This window comes from Myotis myotis, unplaced genomic scaffold (genome assembly GCF_014108235.1).
Source record: "Myotis myotis isolate mMyoMyo1 unplaced genomic scaffold, mMyoMyo1.p scaffold_m19_p_26, whole genome shotgun sequence".
In the NCBI taxonomy this organism is placed as follows: Eukaryota; Metazoa; Chordata; class Mammalia; order Chiroptera; family Vespertilionidae; genus Myotis; species Myotis myotis.
Window position 1 is genome coordinate 2460251 of NW_023416331.1, and position 16781 is coordinate 2477031.

Genomic DNA, 16781 nt, shown 5'->3' on the forward strand with positions numbered 1-16781 from the left:
CGTTGGCCCATGCACCAAAGGGTTGTGGGTTCAATTCCTGGTCAGGACACATACATTGGCTGCAGGTTTGGTTTGGGAGGCAACCAATCGATGTTTCTCTCTCCCCCAAGCCCCCATTTCCCTTCCTCCCTTCCACTCTCTCTAAAATCAATGGAAAAATATCCTCGGGTGAGGATTAACCGCCCTCCCCCCAAAAAACTTACATAAATTATATCATTCAACATCCATTTTTGCAAACTCTTTTTACTCATGGTACTGATAAATACGGCTATAATCCATTTAACTACGGTGCAGCAGGCCATTGTAAGAAAGAAGACACCATACTTTACCCATTCCTTCATCTAAAGACAGATTAGCTCGTATCCACTCTCCTTGCCAATCACCGGTCCTGCGCTGCCCTCATGCACATGTGGGACGCTCTCTGAGGAACACCGTAGAAGCCAGGTCTCTGGGTGTTAGGGTTGGGCATCTTCACCACTGAGCGTTGCTAAACGACTCTAATTTGTTAGCGCTGTTCATATCTCCACACAAACTGTAAGTTCCTATTGGTGTTATCAGAGTGATTTTATTTTGCTGATTCAATTTGTATAAAGCAATATATCATAGTTTTTATATGCATATCTACATTCCCAGTGACGCTGAGAATCTTTCAATGTTTATTGGCCATTTGGTGGCTAGAAATAGTAAAAACTCATAACCTTGTATTGACGTCAGAAGCTATTTACTATTCCTAGCCATCTTTGGTGTCTTGCCTGGCATAGCTTTTGCTAATTTTATCCTGCTTTATCTTTTCTTTTCTTTCTTTCTTTCTTTCTTTCTTTATTTAATTTTGTAAAATTGATTTCAGAGAGGAAGGGAGAGGGAGAGAGAGAGAGAAACATCAACGATGGGAGAGAATCATTGATAGGCTGCCTCCTGCATGCCCCCCACTGGGGATTGAGCCTGAACCCAGGCATGTGCCCTGACGGGGAATCCAACTGTGACCTCCTGGTTTACAGGTCTACACTCAACCACTGAGCCACAGCCAGTGGGCTCATTAATGGAGTTTTTAAAGTAGCCCGTCCTTGCATTTCTGGAATAAACCCTTTTTTGTCGCACATACACATATATACACATACACATATAGACACAGTTGCACTGGATTCGGTTTGTAATGTTTTATTTAGGATTATTAGTCTTATAAGTGTGATTGGCTCTCTTTTTCCAGGGTCTGGGACAGTTTATATAAATAATCATTTTCTTTAAGAGTTGGCAGAACACATCTATAAAACTATCTAGGCACTGTGTGCGCGCACTTTTTGGCTCCTAGTTCACTTTATTAGAATTCACAGATTTGTTTAGGTTTTCTATTTCTTCTTGAGTCCCCTTAGACTACCTTTCATCTAATTTCCCCGCCTCATCGCCTGCCCTCAGGCGGCTAAAACTCGGGCCCCTAGTAACAGCACCAATCCCCTTCCATCCCCTTCTAGTAACCAGAGCCCGTCAGCTCGTCCTCTGCCTTCAGTTTCCTCTTTGTTCCTAGCGCCTGTGATTTTACTTTCCCTTTGAGAACTCAGCCACATGTTTAATTTTCCTTATATTTTACCCATATTTCTAAGTGTTGGTGCTTTTTCTAATTCTTCTATCTGGCTTGATTCTGAGGGTGTTCCCATTTTATAGGTGAGAAAGCGAGGGTCAGAGTGGTCTCACAGCTTGCGGAAAGTCACAGCACGTCCTTCCCACCTCGTCGTTGATCCCAGATCTCCCAGTCCGCAATCCTGTGCCGTTGCCACATTATTCCACGCTGTCTTCTAAGGCCTGAAATACCTAGCGCCCTGCCCAGATCCTGGCGCACGGCGTCCATTCAACCAATATTTCAACTCACTATTTATGGTGCGTTCAGTTCTAGGCCCAGGGAATGCAAGTGAGCACGTGCGGCCATGGCCCTGCCCTGGGCAGCTGACCCGTGGCTCACCAGGAAACGCACGCTCACAGTTGTGCCATATGCGCAGTAGGTGTGCACTGAGCTGACCGGGGCTACAGATACTGGGAACGGTACACTTTGGTGTGGGAGCTCAGAAAAGGGGAATTTGACCCTGAAAGGAAGGTTAGGGTACCTCCGGGGGAGGGGGGGGGGTAAGGAGCTGAGATCTGAAGAATGAAGAGGCGCTAACAGAGGAGTGGAAGAGCCTTTCGGCGGGGGTCCAGCTGGCACAAAGGCTCTGCCAGGGAGCAGTGTGGACAGGAAGCGAAGTGGCGGGCTGGGGGGAGGGGGAGGGGGGAGGAGTCTGGAGAGGCTGGCGGACCACACCTCGGAGGGCCTGAGCGGCGGGGGCAGGGACTCGGGGGTCTTTAACCTAAGATCACTGGGAAACCGTGGAAGGAGTTTCAATAGGTGCCCGGAACAATCCGATTTGCATTTCAAAAGGTCTCTCTTACTCCACAGTGCAGCCATTCCCAGCCTCTCCCGCTCTCGCAAAGGTTCAGAGAGCCCGATGGTCCAGGGGGAGGAGTGGACAGAGAGATATTACAGGGGATGCACCGGATCGATTCTGGATTCAATATTGGGGTGCTCACTGTGAACACGTCTAGATCCAGCCCTTGGAAGGCAGGGGCCGCGCCACATGTCTGTGTGACATCCAGGCCCCAGAGCAGCCCGCGGCATCGGGCCCCAGAGCAGCCCGCGGCATCGGGCCCCATTTTCTGAAAGCGTGAAACTGCCCCGCGGCCTCCGAGCGATTCCTTCCCGCGGGCGGTTCTTCCTTCCCGCGTGCCAGGTCTGCCGGATCAGTACCAGCGTCCTCCCCGCGCTGCCCCTTTGCGTTGTTATTTCTCCCACACGCATCCAGCGCCGCGTCAACATAGTCAGGTTCTCCGTATACTTTGTATCTCCCTTTGCCTGACCAGGACGCGCAGGCTTAACCGAGAGGCTGAAGGACTTGGGGGCCTGACCCAGGGAAGCCGAGTGGAAGGGAGTCTGTGCGCCCCCCCCCCCTCCTGTGCCAGCACCGGGCACAGGTGGTGGGTAGAGGAGACTTACCTAGGTCAGCACGTCTGTGCACCCCCCCCCTCCCCCCAGGTGTCACCTGAAAGCACAGGCGCGTCTTCCAAGTGCGCTGTCCTGGGCCCAGGAGGGGAGAGGACACGGTGGCCGACAGGGGCTGGAGGAGACACGGAGGGTTGAGAGGAGAGGGGTGGGCAAAGGCATCCACTGGGGACTAAGGCGGGAGGGGGGCTGTGAGAGGGCAAGACGGGGGCCACTGGGCCGCAGGCTGCTCCCGCGGGAAGCGGAGGCCGGGAGGGAGACCGAAGACGCCCCTGGAACCAGAAGTGGAGGCCAGTGCATTTCGTATTCGTGGGCGTCCTCTCCGGACCGCGGCAAGTTTCTCTTTGAAATTCCGGGAGCGACGCCTACCTCCTCCCGCCCCAACCTTCCGGGAGCGCCACCTTGGAAACTGGGGTGGGGGTCGGGTCTGGTTCCAGGAGGCGGTGCACCGAGGGCTCCTTAGAGGGCGGGGTGCGTGTCTATCTGCAGGGCATGCGGGCGCAGAGGCTGGAGGACACCCCGTGTCCTGGGACTGAGGGGACAAACTGGGAATCCCGAGCGTGCTGGGGGCCCTGGGCCGGTCACCCCGGGCTGGCTCCTCCGCCAGCGCCAGCGGGGCAGAGAGCCGGCACGCAGCAGGAATTTGGGGCGCACCGGGTGGGGGCGTGAAGGGCGCGACGGAAGCAGGAAGTGAGGGGCAGGACCGGTGAAGCCAGGGAGGGGCTCCGCCAGCCCCTCGCGGCCAGCGATGGCTGCGCCCACCCACCCGCCGGCCGGCCGGGACCCGCCGGCAGCCCGCGCCCCACTCGCCCTCGGAGGGAGGCTTCACTTCCACGCCCCCCCGCTCCCCCAGCCGCAGCCCCGGCGCCGAGGGACCTCAGCGGCGGCCCCCTCGCACTCGGCCGAGGCTGGGGAGGTGGGGCAGATGGGTTCTCGCAGCCCTCCCCCTCCCCCTCTGTCCCAGCTATAGAACCAGCTTCAGTTTCCCCTGCAAACCCTCTACAAACAAGCCTTACTCTAGAGCAGTGGTTCTCAACCTTCCTAATGCCGCGACCCTTTAGTACAGTTCCTCATGTTGTGGCGACCCCCAACCATAAAATTATTTTCGTTGCTACTTCATAACTGTAATTTTGCTACTGTTATGAACCGTAATGTAAATATCTGATATGCAAAATGTATTTTCATTGTTACAAATGGAACATAATTAAAGCATAGTGATTAATCACAAAAACAGTATGTAATTATATATGTGTTTCCGATGGTCTTAGGCGACCCCTGTGAAAGGGTCTTTCGATCCCCAAAGGGGTCGCGACCCACAGGTTGAGAACCGCTGCTCTAGAGCCACTTCCTTTTGGAATTGAAACTGATTTCAGCCTGGGCTTCTTAGGATTTAGGGGGCAAATTCAGGACCTGACTTCACAGGGCCCTGAGCTCTTAATCCTGTCTCTATCAGCTTCAGGGATGGTCCCTTCCCATTTTTGTACTTATTTGCTATTTGGAGGTTCAGAATAAGGGAAGGACAGGCCCTTAATAACCTTTGACGTTTTCCCATCACCAAGGCTGATTCTACATGATGTCCCGGCTTCCCATCTCACCCCCCCCCCCCCCGCCCCTAGTGCACCCCCATAGAGACACAGAACTGCAGGTTTCAAAGAGGAAAAAAGCACGTTTGTTGTTGCTGGTAGGAGGGTTCTTCACCTGACCCAACACCTGGTGTAGATGGGAAGTTTGGGGCAATAGAAAAGGCAGTAGATGTGGGTGCGTCTGTACAATATAGAAGAATCTGATATACTTTGTATAAAAGCCACATGTCCTCATTTGTGTCCTCTTGCTGGCTGGCTGGGCTGGGGGCACTGGGGGACAGAAGCTGGGGTGGGGGGCCAGGACACAGGGATGCCCGTGGTCCCCATCTGCTGGCTGTCCCCTTGTGGGGTCACTTTGGATCCTTGGTGGGGGCATAGCAGAGCTCCAGTGGTCGGGACACTTTCCAGAATTTCTCATTCACCAGCTCCAGGGTCAGAGAGCCATTTAGTGTCTGCAGAGGGGGTGGAGGAAGAGGCAGGGAAGAGAAAATGAAGACAGTAAAGGAAATGAATGAGAGGTGACCATGGGAGGCGGCAAGGAAAGGAGTAATAAAGAGATGGGGCAAAGCAGGGGCACGTGGAGTAACGGAGAAGGGAGAGGAGGAGGGGGAGCGAGAGGTGGTCAGTCAGAAATCGGGATCCTGGTTGTGGGGCCCCAGGCCGCCCTCCCTGCTCCCCCCACACCAGGGCCCTCAAAGGCTCTCACCGTGAAAGCTCCACCCCCGGGGGCGATGTAGATGGTGTACTGCTTTTCGCTGACACCCTCCAGGCTGGGCAAGGCAGGCTCTTCAGGACTGTCACCTCCGCCAGCGCCCCCACCCTCCCCACCACCCCCATCAGGTCCCCCAGCATCAGAGGCACCCCCTCCAGGACCCCCTGGCTCCCCCGCCTCTTGCTGCTGCCTCCGCTCGAGGGCTATGCGCAGGGCTAAGTACTTGGAGAGATGGTCCACGGTGGCGTTCCCCGTTGTCTTCACATACCTGGGTGGGAAAGGGGCACATTTAGGGCAGAGGACGCCTCGAATGCAGAGGGAAGTAGGGACTTCCAAAAGGGCCTCGGGGTGAGGGTTTTTCTGGGTTGGGCAAAGCCCACTCCGAGGGAAGGCTGTATGATCTTTGGGTTCTCAGTGGGCTGGGGAAAGACAGGGCTCTCACCTCGTCTGGCAGTATTCTCCCTTCTCCACGAGCAGTGGGTGGGGCCGGAACACGAGCTCAATTTCTCCACCTGGCTCGGGGGGACTAGGGGCCCCAGGAGGGCTTGGGGGGCCCAGGGTGCCCCCTCCCAGAGTCCCTCCCCGGTCACCAGAGTCTTCAGAACCAGCGCCCCCACCCACCCCACCAGTGCCTCCTACCCCTGTCCCTATGCTGCTCCCCCCTGCTCCCCCTCCACGGGGTCGCTTGGGGGCAGGGCCTGGGGCAGAGTCAGGAGCAGAGTCTGAGCTCACATCCTCCCCATCGCCCTCTCCCTCCCCTGGTTCTCCTTCCCCTCCACTCATCGTGGTGGTGTGATCTGACCCAGGCATCGGCCGCCTCACACGCTGGGCCCTGTAGAAGCAAGCGGTTGAGGTTAGAAAGCATCAAGGATAAGAAGATTTAGATTTTAAACTTCAGAGATTGAAAAGATCAGGGAAATCTTAACGATGACACCTAATATTTGTTAAATACTAACTACCCGCCAAGCACACTGCTAACTATTTTGCATTGATCGTCTCCCATAATACAAGTCTTACGAGGCAGGTGATCACATTATCTCTATTTTTTGGCTGAGGAAACTGAGGCTTAGAGAGGTTAAATAACTTGTTTGAAATCATATAGTCCCTTCCTTTCAAAGTGTGCTCCAAGAACCTGTAGCATAGGCTTGCAGAAATGCAGAACTTCAGGCCAACTCCAGGCCGACTGAATCAAGTTTTGCATTTCTAAGGAGACTCTTAGGTAACCTGGATACACATTAAAGATGCTGGCCTGGGGGGGCGGGGGTGTTAATTCCCAGAATGTGAGCCCAGAACTTACACTCCAGGTCACTCTCCTATTCTGCCGTATAGAAAGTTAGAAGGTGAGCTATTTTCCTTTTAAGATAGTACTGCCCGTTGCTAAGAAGCTGCAATTTACATCCACGACTTCCAGGCCTGACAATCGGGCCACAGTTAGCTCTCAGGGCGCTAGGTTTAGAAGATGGCGGGCAGCAAGTGGATCTGTCCCACCAGCCCTGCGGCGGCTTTGCTCCTGGCCCCGCACCTGTGCATGGCCTGCATGCGCAGCCCCTCCTCAATGCTGGAGCTCAGCGCCTGCTGGTTGTGCAGGCGGCTGAGGCGGATGAGCACCCGGTCTTGGTGGGCCTCGTATTCCTCCCGGCTGGGGTAGATCTTCGAGATCAGGGCATCGAAATTGGGGTCTGGTCGCAAAGACCGCTTGGATACCAGCTTCTTGCGGCAGGTAGGGCACTCCTTGTTCCTGGGGCGGGAGAGAGGAGGCCCTGAGCGGTCAGTCGCCAGGGCACTGAGGCCTCAGCTCTGCGCCTGGAACCCCATCTCCAATGCGTCCCTCCCGTTACCCGCTCCGCAGCGCCGTGACAATGCAGTCGGAGCAGAACCGGTGGAGGCACTCCTTGGTGGTCATCGTGTTCTTCAGCATGTCCAGGCAGATGGGGCACATGAGTTCCGAATGCAGCGACCGAGGGGACACTGCGATCTCTGTACCGTCCATGATGGCTTCCTGGAGGCACCAGTGAGGGGAAAGGTGGCGGTGGGTTGGGGGTAAAGAGCTTTAGAAGCAAGTGGTCTGCCCTGGCCGGGTAGCTCAGTTGGTCAGAGCATTGTCCTGATACACCAAGGTTGCAGGTTCAATCCCCGGTCAGGGTACAGACAAGAATTAACCAATGGATATATAAATAAGTGGAACAAATTGTTTTTCCCCTCTCTCCTCTCTCTCTAAAACAAACAAATAAATAAACAGACAGACAGACAGACAGGTGGTCCATGAAATGGGAGTTTTGAGAAATACATTGAGATGGCAGAATCTGGATACCCCATTATGGCCACTTGAGAAAGATGGGAATTCTGAGAGAGAAGGAGCTACTGACTTGGAGGGAAAGGAGAACAGAATTAATGTCCCTGAATTAAGTGTCGGAGCTTGAGGAGGACCTGAGGATGGAGAGCCGCCTGAGGGGAGGGTGGCCCAGATCTGTGGTTTGCGGAAGCCTGAGTCAACACAATTTCTTAACGTGTGGCCGTGTGCTGCCTATGTCAGGGTCTGGGCTCCATCCCATCCTGCATCAGAAGCTCCATTTTCAATAAACTCCCAAGGAGAGGCTCACAGCGCCGCTCTACCACGCAGAACTGTTTACACCTTTCAGAAGGCAGTGATATTTGCTCTACCTCTCTGGCTGCTTTGAGAATTAAATAAAATAAATGTGGAAGTGGTTTGAAAAGGTTAAGGTGAGTCAAAGGCAGGACCAGGGTCATTAGAAGGGGGCGGAAAACGGAGAAGAGGCTGGGCGCGGGGGTCCGGGATGGCGGGGCTTGGGCACCGGCGTGCTGAGGGACCCTGTCACCTGCGGGGTGCGGTGGAGCTCGTACAGACTCAGTTCCCACGTCTTGCTGGCGTTCTGGGCATTCGCGGGCGTCGTCATGGTGACGGAGCGCGGACCCCCGCCGCGGCGGAGGCGAGGTGGGCTGGGAGAGGGGGAGGGGAGGGAAGGGACCGGGTTAGGGGCCTCGCGCAGACCCCGCCCCTCCGGGGCCTCGCCGCTCCGTCCCCCGCCGGCCCTCACCCGGCTCCGCCGTCCGCGCAGCCGCCGCAGCGCCGCGCCCGGGTCCGACTCCCGGGCCGAGTTTGCTGGGTCCGCAGCCGCTGCTCCGACAGCAGCTCCCGCCGCCGCCGCCGCCGCCAAGGCCCGGGCACTGGGGCCCGACGTCACTTCCGCCGGCCCCTCCGCTCCGCTCCCCCCGCGGCGGAGACGTCACCGCACTCGCGGCCCGGGTGGGACGCGACGTGGGCGCCCTGGCCCCCGCCCTCGGGAGGCGCCGCGCCCCGCCGGCGGCCCGCGTCCCCGGAGTCTCACCACGTGGGGCCGCGCCCCCGCCCCGGCCCGCCCCGCCGCGCGCCAGCTCGGCCGCCGGTCCCTGCCCGCCGCCCCGCGGGCCTCCGCGCCGGAGGGCGGGGCCTGGGCTCGCCTAGATCCCGGGAGGGACGGGAGGGGGTGGCCGAAGGGCCGCCTCCCCCACGCCGCGGCCCCGGCGGCTCTCGGCCCGGCCCCATCCCGCACAACTTCCCGGAGCCCCGCCCGGTTCCGGGAACAAAGCTGCGAGGACCCCTCCGCTCGGCCCTCCGGTCCCGGGAAGGCACTAGGTCCCGAAGGGCCCGGGACCCCCGCCACCGGGGCCTCGCTCCGCCCTCCGCGGGGGCTCCCCCAGGCCCTCCGACCTGCTCGCCCCTCGAGGTTTGGGGGCGGCGGCTCGGGACGTCCAGACTCAACTCTCGGCCGAGCCGGAGACTCGAGAATTGCGTTTGGACAATCAGGAGCCGCGGCCCGTGCGGGGAGGAGGCGCACGGGAGCGCCACGCGGAAGCGGGACACACCGGCGGGGGCCCTGTCGGGGCGGGGTGCGCGCGTGTGCGGGGGCCCGAGTGTCTGGAGTGGGACGCGGGCAGGGGCCCCCGCCAGGACTTGGCAGTAAAGGAAGGGGCCCGGGAGGAAAGCGGAGAGGAAGGGGCCGAGCGATCCCCGCTGAGGGCAGGGGGTGAGGGACACAGGGGAAAAGAGACCGTGATGGGCGTCCCGTCCCCTCCGGCCTGAGCTCCCGGGCTTGGGCTGCAGCTGCCAGGGGTGGCCTGTTTCTGGGACAAGGCAGCGTTGGGTCCCCTCGCCCCTTCCCCCAGTTACCCTACTTCCCTGTCCTCTCTCCTCCAGTCCGTGGCCAGTCCTCATGTGGCTCCAGAGCCGATCAGCGCAGACCCCCTCCCTTTCCTCCTCCTCCTCCCGCCCCCTCCCTTCTACTCTCCTCCAGCTCCTTTCATCGCTGGTCCATTCCCCTAATCCTGGCCCCCTCCTGTAATCCCCCCCATCCGACCCCAGGCCGGCTGCAGCTATTGTAAGGTGGAGAGAAAGGAGAGGGGGGACTCGAGAAAGGAGGGGGTGGGGGAGGGCCACCTGTTCCAAGACCCCCTCCTAAGGCCAGACTGGACACTGGGATGGGGCCACGAACAAATCGCCGTTGGGGACCACAACGACCAGGGTATTGGGGGGAGGAAACTGGGGCTGCAGGACTGGTGCTGGGGGATGGGGCAAAGACCCTCTCCCTCCAAAAAGACCCAGAGAGTCACGAATACACAGTGACACACACTCTCTCCGCACACCCGGCGGCAGGGGTTGCCCTGGGAGACCAGGCAGTGAAAGGGAACAATCCTTTGGGGAAAGGGGGAGGTGGGGAAGGGTCTGAGGGCTTGGACACAAGAAGAACCGGAGGTGGCAGGGAAGAGGATTTGGAATTTATTAAGGTCACAAGCACCCCTGCCTCCCATATTCAGCATTCCTGAGCCAGACACTGCCACCTCTTTTGTAGCCTGGGAACTCGGAGTCCTTGTCAGCAGGAGGCCGCAGAGTGGTGGGGGGCGCGCAGAGTCCAGGGTCCTTGAGGCAGTTACATGAAGAGTCCTCCTGGGAGGGGCAGGAACATTTGGGCAGATGCACAGGTGGAGACAGGTGGGTGGGGGCGCCCACCCTGCTCTGTCCCTGGCCCTCGGGAACGTCTGCCCCTCCTCCAGTGGCTCCAGGCTCCCCTCACTGGCTCTCAGATCAGCCCTCTCCCTCCCCAGGGCGGCCTCATACCAGTGACTTCCACTGAGGCCCCGGTGATGTATCCACTGTCGCCAGATGCCAAGAATGCGACCACATCTGCCACATCTACGGGAACAGTGAGGAGAGGGCAGCTCCTACGTACTCCCGTGGACCCAAAGGAGCCATCACCTCTCACCAGAAACCCTCCCCCGGAAACAGAACCAACCATCAACCCTGTGCGACCCTCTCTGATACCACAGGCTGTGGGGCCTGTTCACTCAGGGCCTCCCAGAGCCTCCCCTTCACTCAGCGCTCACCCTCAGGGGTCCCCAGATGTCCCATCGGGATCATGCCAGTCACCTGTAAGGAAACACTCATGTGTGGCTCAAAGTTTCTTTTATGGATTTTTTTTGGAGATTGAGTCTGCGACCCTTTTTTCTTCTGTCTTCATTCCTGTCACATACTGATGTCCTACTTCTAGCCAGGTACTGTGTCCAGCATTCCCTCGCTCTCTCAAACCCAGAGAGGCTGGGCTCTGCACGGCTCTGCTCTCTGCCCTCCCCCCATGCCTACCTTGTCCAGCACTTTCTGTGGCACTTTCTGTGTCATGGGTGTTGCAATGAACCCTGGGAGGACAGAGTTACAGCGGATCCCATGTCTGTGGAAGGGAGAGCAGCCGCTGACTGTGGAGAGGACTGGACAATGACCCTTCCCCCGGAGCTCCCACCTGCCTCAGCACAGTCCTCTGTACCCCCAGGTGTCTGACCGACCTTCCAAGTTCCCGGGCCACAGTGTGGGTCAGCCCAATCACGCCAGCCTTGGATGCTGAGTAGTTTGTCTGTCCCAGGTTCCCCACCTACAGGTGAGCCAGAGATGTGGGATGAATCAGGAGGCCCAAGGAGCAGCTCTCCTCTCTATGCCCTGACCTCATCCCAACTCAACCTGACCTTCCCTACGATGCTACTGATGTTGATGATGGAGCCATGACAACCACTGGACACCAGGGCTTGGGCTGCAGCCTGAGTGACGAGAAAGATACCCTAGTTGGGGGGAGGGGGAGGGGAAGAGGAACAAGGCAGAAGGATCAGCTGGGGCGAGAGTCATCCTCCAACTCCCTTCCCAAGATAAAGGGGCCAGAAATCAGATTCAGAGTCACCACCTTGAGGTTGACAGCTATGACTTTGTCCCAGTCATCCTCAGACATGTGGAGCAGAAACTCATCCCTAGTAATGCCCGCGCAGGACACGACGACAGACGGCGGGCGAGAAAAGCAGGCCTATGGAAGAGGGAGGTCACACACCAAAACCCATGGCGAGCCGGGGCGGCGGGGGCAGGGAGCGCTGTGAGGGGAGGTCGCCCGCGTTCACCTGCACTTGCTCCAGCAGGCGCCTGGCGGCCCCGGCCTCCGACACGTCAGCCTGGAAGGCAGCGTGGGCCCCACGGGGCGCCCCCTTCTCGCTCCCCGGCCCGCCCAGCAGCCGCACAGTCTCCCGTGCCGCTGCCCCGTCCAGGTCGCAAGCGGCCACGGCGGCCCCCTCTCGGGCCAGGCGCACACTGACGGCTCGGCCAATGCCGCTTCCCGCACCTGCGGGTGGGAGAACACGCGGGCGTGGGTGCGGGAGGCACGGGCAGGGGTCAGAGGTTAGCAGGGCGGTTAGTAAAATTCGGGCCAGCGGCTGCAGAGGCCGCGGGCACCCCAACCCGCCCTGAAAGAGCACCCCCTCAACCTGTGACCAGGGCCAGCGCCGAGCCGAGCCGGAGCGGAGCCGCCATGGCTGGCCGTGGGCGGGGACCAGCCCGGAGCCAACCGGGCGCAGCGGGGGCGTGGCGAGGCCAAGGCCTGGCCAATGGTAGCCGCGGCAGCTTCAGGCCTCCGGCGGCCACCGACGGGAGCCGACCTCCCACCGCGGGGGCGTGGCCAGGCCCTGCCACTTGGGGCCAAGAGGAGTGGGAAGACGAGGGGCCCCCATTTCCCCCCAAAAGACAAAGAATGCATTTGGGGCGGAAGATCCGAGGACTTTATTTCCGGTCACCACCCCACCCCCTCGATTCAAACAGCGATATAAAAAATATTAGAAACAAAAATCAGGCAATGAGATTAGCAACTAAAGCCCCTCCCCTCCAAATCAAGACACACGATTGAAGTTTAGTAGATGTTTATCGCGACGCCTGGTGCTCCCACTCCCAGGGCTCTAGCCCTCCCTGCAGCCCCCACCCACAGGTGGGAGGGAGGGAGGAGGAGGGCCTTGGGGAAATCTGAGTGGCAGCTTGGTTCTCTGAGAACAGGTGGGGTAGGAGACTCCGTAGGCCGCCATCAGTGGTCTCTTCCAGCCTTCTCCACGGCCCCATTTAGTGCCCCACACCCAACAACATGGTCAGCACATGCCCAACACTATGGTCCCTCTGGCCTCTCATACTCATCCCTACAGCTCCTATAAGACTGTCAAATCTTGCTGCTTTCATGCCAAAATCAGTACTTCCCTAGGAAACAACTCCTTCCTTTGGCAGATGAGTCTGGCCAGGCCCCCAACCTCCATAGACCCCAGACCCAGAGGACTGAGCGGCTAAAGGCTTGGGGCTGGGGTGGGGGCAGTTTATCCCACCTCTCACTCGAGGTGGGCAATCAGCACCATCATGACAACTCCCCCCAGCAGCCCCAGCACCTCCAGAAGTGACTGCAATGGTGAAGCCTCCTTCAACAGCTCAGGCAACACAGACACCGTCGCTACGTAGATAAAGCCACCTGCAGTGAATGGCAGAATCCAGCCAGGGCCTGTACCACCTGCAACTTCACTGCCCACTGCCCCTCCTTCAGTTAGGAGGGCACAGGCTGTGCCTGCCAGCGCCCCTATTGCCGTCAGTAGTTGCAGACACATTGCCTGGTGGGCAGAAAAGAGAGAGAGGCACTCAGCATCATCTAAAGATTATCGGTAGGTTAGACTTGGCTGGTAGGATATAGGTATATATGGGTAGGGTGTATATCTTTGGAAACAAAAGAGTATGATAAAGTCCTAGCTGGTTTGGCTCAGTGGTGCAGTGCTGCACTGCAGACTGAAGGGTTCTGGGTTCCAGTCAAGGGCATGTGCCCAGTAGGGGAAATGCAGGAGGCAGCCAATCACTGACTCTCATCATTGATGTTTCTATCTCTCTCTCTCCCTTCCTCTGAAATAAATAAAAATGTATTTTTAAAAAAAGAGTATGATAAGAAGAGGGGATCTAGAATAAACATTTTCTGAAAAATCTTAGATATCAAAAAGGTCCTTTTCACAGACCTTTTGATTCAGTAATCCAGGGTGGGGAGTGTGGTCTGAAAGACCCCAATAAACCATTCAAATGGTTTATGGACCACAGTTCAAGAAATATTAAGCGCCCTGGCTTACGTGGCTCAGTTGGTTGGAGTGCTGTCCTGTGCATGGAAAGGTTCTGGATTCTATTCCTGGTCAGGACACATACCTAAGTTGCAGGTTTGGTCCCGGTTGGGACACGTGCAAAAGGCAACCAATCAATGTTTCTCTCTCTTTCCCTTTCTCTCTCTAAAAACAAAGAACGTGTGCTCAGGTTAGGGTTTAAAAAAAATACTAAGCTATAGAAAAAAGAAACCGAACTTCCCCTCATTTCTAGACTTACTGTCAGTAACAGTATGACTTGTTTGAAAGTAAGGAGAGGCAGACTTGGGTTTGGGGTGGATGAGCAGGGAGTAGAGGGTAGGAGGCACATCATCACCCACCTGCTTTTTGCTGCAGCCAGACTGGACCAAGATGGCAAAGTCCCCAACTTCGTGGGGCACTTCATGTAGCAGGACAGTCGTTGTGGTCAGGACCCCCAATCCCAAACCCCCTCGAAATGAAGCACCAATGGCCAGACCATCTGTGAAGTTGTGTGCCAGGTCAGCAGCCAGATTGAGGTACCCTGATACTCGGAGATCTTATACAGGAGGAAAGGAAGACAAAACAATTAGATGCTCCATCACCCCATCCCAGCCCTGGTCAGTCATTATCACATATTCCCCCAGAGAGCACTTCACAACCAGCCCCTCCGTGTTTTCCAGACATCTACCATTACCCACTGCACATGTTCCACGTGATTCATGATGATGTCCCTTGCCCAGGCTTATTACCAACCCTGGACCTCACCTGAACCTGTTTTTTCCTCTTCAGAATTCTGAGGTCTCACTGACCCATCTTTGGGCCCTGTGCCCCCTCCTCTCCGCTTCCTCAACCCCTCTGCTTTCTTTTCTTCTTCCTCTGAGTTCTGTTTCTCCTTTGCAGAACGCTCTGAGAGAAGGAAGGAGTTGATAAGAGTGGGGAACTCCCCTCCCACCTAAGGGCCATAAGATGAAGGGATTCTGAGGCAAGCGAGGTGGCTTGGAGTAAAGGTGTTCCTGGGCTTACCCTGTGTTCCATGTCCATGACTTCCGTGTGTGTGACCATGTCCATGAGTGTGTCCGTGTCCTCCTTTCACATGTCTCACAAATTTCTCCACCACAAGAAAGGCGACAATTCCACTGAGGACCCACAGTCCCACTGACAAAATAGGGCCCTGGCCTGGGGATGGATGCATTGAGACATTAAGGGAGATGTGGGTTCCAGACTCCTCCTCAAGTATAGAAAAATTGGGAGGGATAGACCTTCCCCAGCTCCCCAATCCCTGTCTCCATCTTCCCCTTCCTCACCACTGTGGGAGTGTCCATGTCCTGGCTGCTCCTGAAGGTGGTGAGAATGAGGTTCTGAAAGAAGGGGGAGAAAAGGGCAGATGAGAAAATACCTGCCCCAAGCAGGGTATATTTGCAGAAATATTGGAAGGCCAGAGATCACAAAGGGGAAAAGACCCCTGCCCAAAGAACAAAATATATTAAGACTAGAGGCCCGGCACACAAAATTCGCACGGGGCGGGGTGGGGGGGGGAGGGGAGAAGGTCTCTCAGCCCAGCCTGCATCCTATCGCAGTGGGTGAGCCCTTGGGGATGTCCAACTGACGGCTTAGGCTGTGGGGAGCGGGCCTAAGCTAGCAGTTGGACATTCACCGCTGCTGCTGCTGCGCTAGCCAGCCGTGAGCCGGGTATCTGACAGAGTGGTGCGCCCCCTATGGGAGCGCAGACCATCAGGGGGCAGCTCCTGCGTTGAGTGTCTCCCCTGGTGGTCAGTGCGCGTCATAGAGACTGGTCGTTCTGCTGTTCGGTTGATTTGCATATTAGCCTTTTATTATGTAGGATTTGAGGTAGTGACTTGAAGTTACTTACCCAGGGCATGAGGGATGAGGTGCAGGAAAGCATCTCCCAGGAGCCCACCAGAAGCAAAACTGAGCAAGATCTGGAGCAGAGAGCGGTGCCGGGGGGAGTTTGACTCCACAGGGATAAGGAAGAGGACGAAAAATGGAGCTGCAGAGATCAGCACTGTGGCCCCCAGTGCCTGGTGAAGGAGAGTCAGGGGTCAAGTGTGCAGGATTTCCCAACAATCCAGAACCAGTCCCTCTCTCCCCCATCCCCTAGGGACTTACATAGGCCCAGAGAGTGACAGTATCCAGGTCCCGCTTGCTGCCTGGAACCTCCCCATAGCCTCCATGGCTGTGCTCATGGTCATGTCCATGTCCTCTGTGGTAGAGGCTCTCATGGGAGTGGCCATTGCTATGGTCATGATGCAAATCCTCATGCAAATGTTCGTGGTCGTGACCATGGGTATGCCCATGCCAGATGCTCTCGTGAGTGTGGCCATGGCCGTGGGCGTGGCTGTGTCCATGATGGAAATCCTCATGTGAGTGGCTGTGGCCATGGAAGTCTTCGTGCCGGTCCTCGTGCAGGTCGCCATGACCCCCGTGTCCGGCCACTAGCAGCCCCAGGGCCGCCCAGGTCAGCAGTCCCACGGCCACCCAGTGGGGGGCCCCCAGGCTTCTGGCCATCACGCTGACCAGAGGGACAGAAACAGTGACTCCGCTTGATCACCTCTATACCTGCGCGGGGTCCGCTTACTCCGCTCGCGCCCTCCGCGCCCGTCTACCAGCCGCTCCCCCATTCCATGTTGCCCCCAACCGCGCGCTTCCCAACTCGTTCTTTTCCTTCCGAACCTCCTCCCGACTACGGCCCGGGACACCGCTCTAAGCTCCGCTCCTCCACTTCACAGACTCTCTGGGCCCTCGTCTCTATGATGAGGTGGGGAATCCTGGAAAGGACGTGGGGAAAAGCGGGGAACGCTCACCAGCTCCGGGATCCGCTCCGCGCCAGGTCTACTCGGACGTGGCAGTCCCGCCTCCAGCTCCCGCGGGAACAGGAAGTCTCGTCTCTCGGTTCCAGTCCCTTTACCAAGATGGCGGCGCCCGGCGGCGGCGGCCCTGCCCCGGCGCGCATGCGCGGGTGAGGAGGTTATTTGAGGGGAGGGTGGGCGAGGCCGGCTCCAGGGCCGGAGAC

General features: G+C 57.6%; 3 protein-coding genes across 5 annotated transcripts; all 3 read right to left on the minus strand.

Annotated features, from left to right (window-relative positions):
• Positions 1-4671: 4671 nt before the first annotated feature.
• Positions 4672-8652, minus strand: RING1 (ring finger protein 1). Its single transcript, XM_036356327.1, has 7 exons — positions 8377-8652; positions 8158-8278; positions 7159-7319; positions 6843-7058; positions 5763-6152; positions 5315-5588; positions 4672-5060 (listed from the first exon to the last, which is right to left on the minus strand). Exons 2-7 carry the CDS (start codon positions 8233-8235, stop codon positions 4959-4961), a joined length of 1221 nt encoding a protein of 406 aa, XP_036212220.1. The 5' UTR covers positions 8236-8278; positions 8377-8652; the 3' UTR covers positions 4672-4958.
• A 1419-nt stretch (positions 8653-10071) lies between these two features.
• On the minus strand, positions 10072-12193 carry HSD17B8 (hydroxysteroid 17-beta dehydrogenase 8). Of its 3 annotated transcripts, none has more exons than XM_036356331.1 (9): positions 12110-12193; positions 11750-11967; positions 11542-11658; positions 11330-11401; positions 11153-11238; positions 10956-11040; positions 10700-10742; positions 10434-10508; positions 10072-10262 (listed from the first exon to the last, which is right to left on the minus strand). In XM_036356331.1, the coding sequence occupies exons 1-9, from the start codon at positions 12153-12155 to the stop codon at positions 10246-10248; spliced, it is 759 nt and encodes a 252-aa protein (XP_036212224.1). In that variant the 5' UTR covers positions 12156-12193; the 3' UTR covers positions 10072-10245. The 3 variants fall into 3 exon arrangements, with proteins under 3 accessions (XP_036212224.1, XP_036212223.1, XP_036212225.1); XM_036356330.1 differs by having other exon boundaries at positions 11330-11422; XM_036356332.1 differs by lacking the exon at positions 11330-11401.
• A 184-nt stretch (positions 12194-12377) lies between these two features.
• SLC39A7 (solute carrier family 39 member 7) lies at positions 12378-16714 on the minus strand. Its single transcript, XM_036356324.1, has 8 exons — positions 16573-16714; positions 15878-16280; positions 15621-15789; positions 15055-15108; positions 14774-14926; positions 14516-14656; positions 14110-14306; positions 12378-13261 (listed from the first exon to the last, which is right to left on the minus strand). Exons 2-8 carry the CDS (start codon positions 16274-16276, stop codon positions 12989-12991), a joined length of 1386 nt encoding a protein of 461 aa, XP_036212217.1. The 5' UTR covers positions 16277-16280; positions 16573-16714; the 3' UTR covers positions 12378-12988.
• Between the last annotated feature and the right edge of the window lie 67 nt (positions 16715-16781).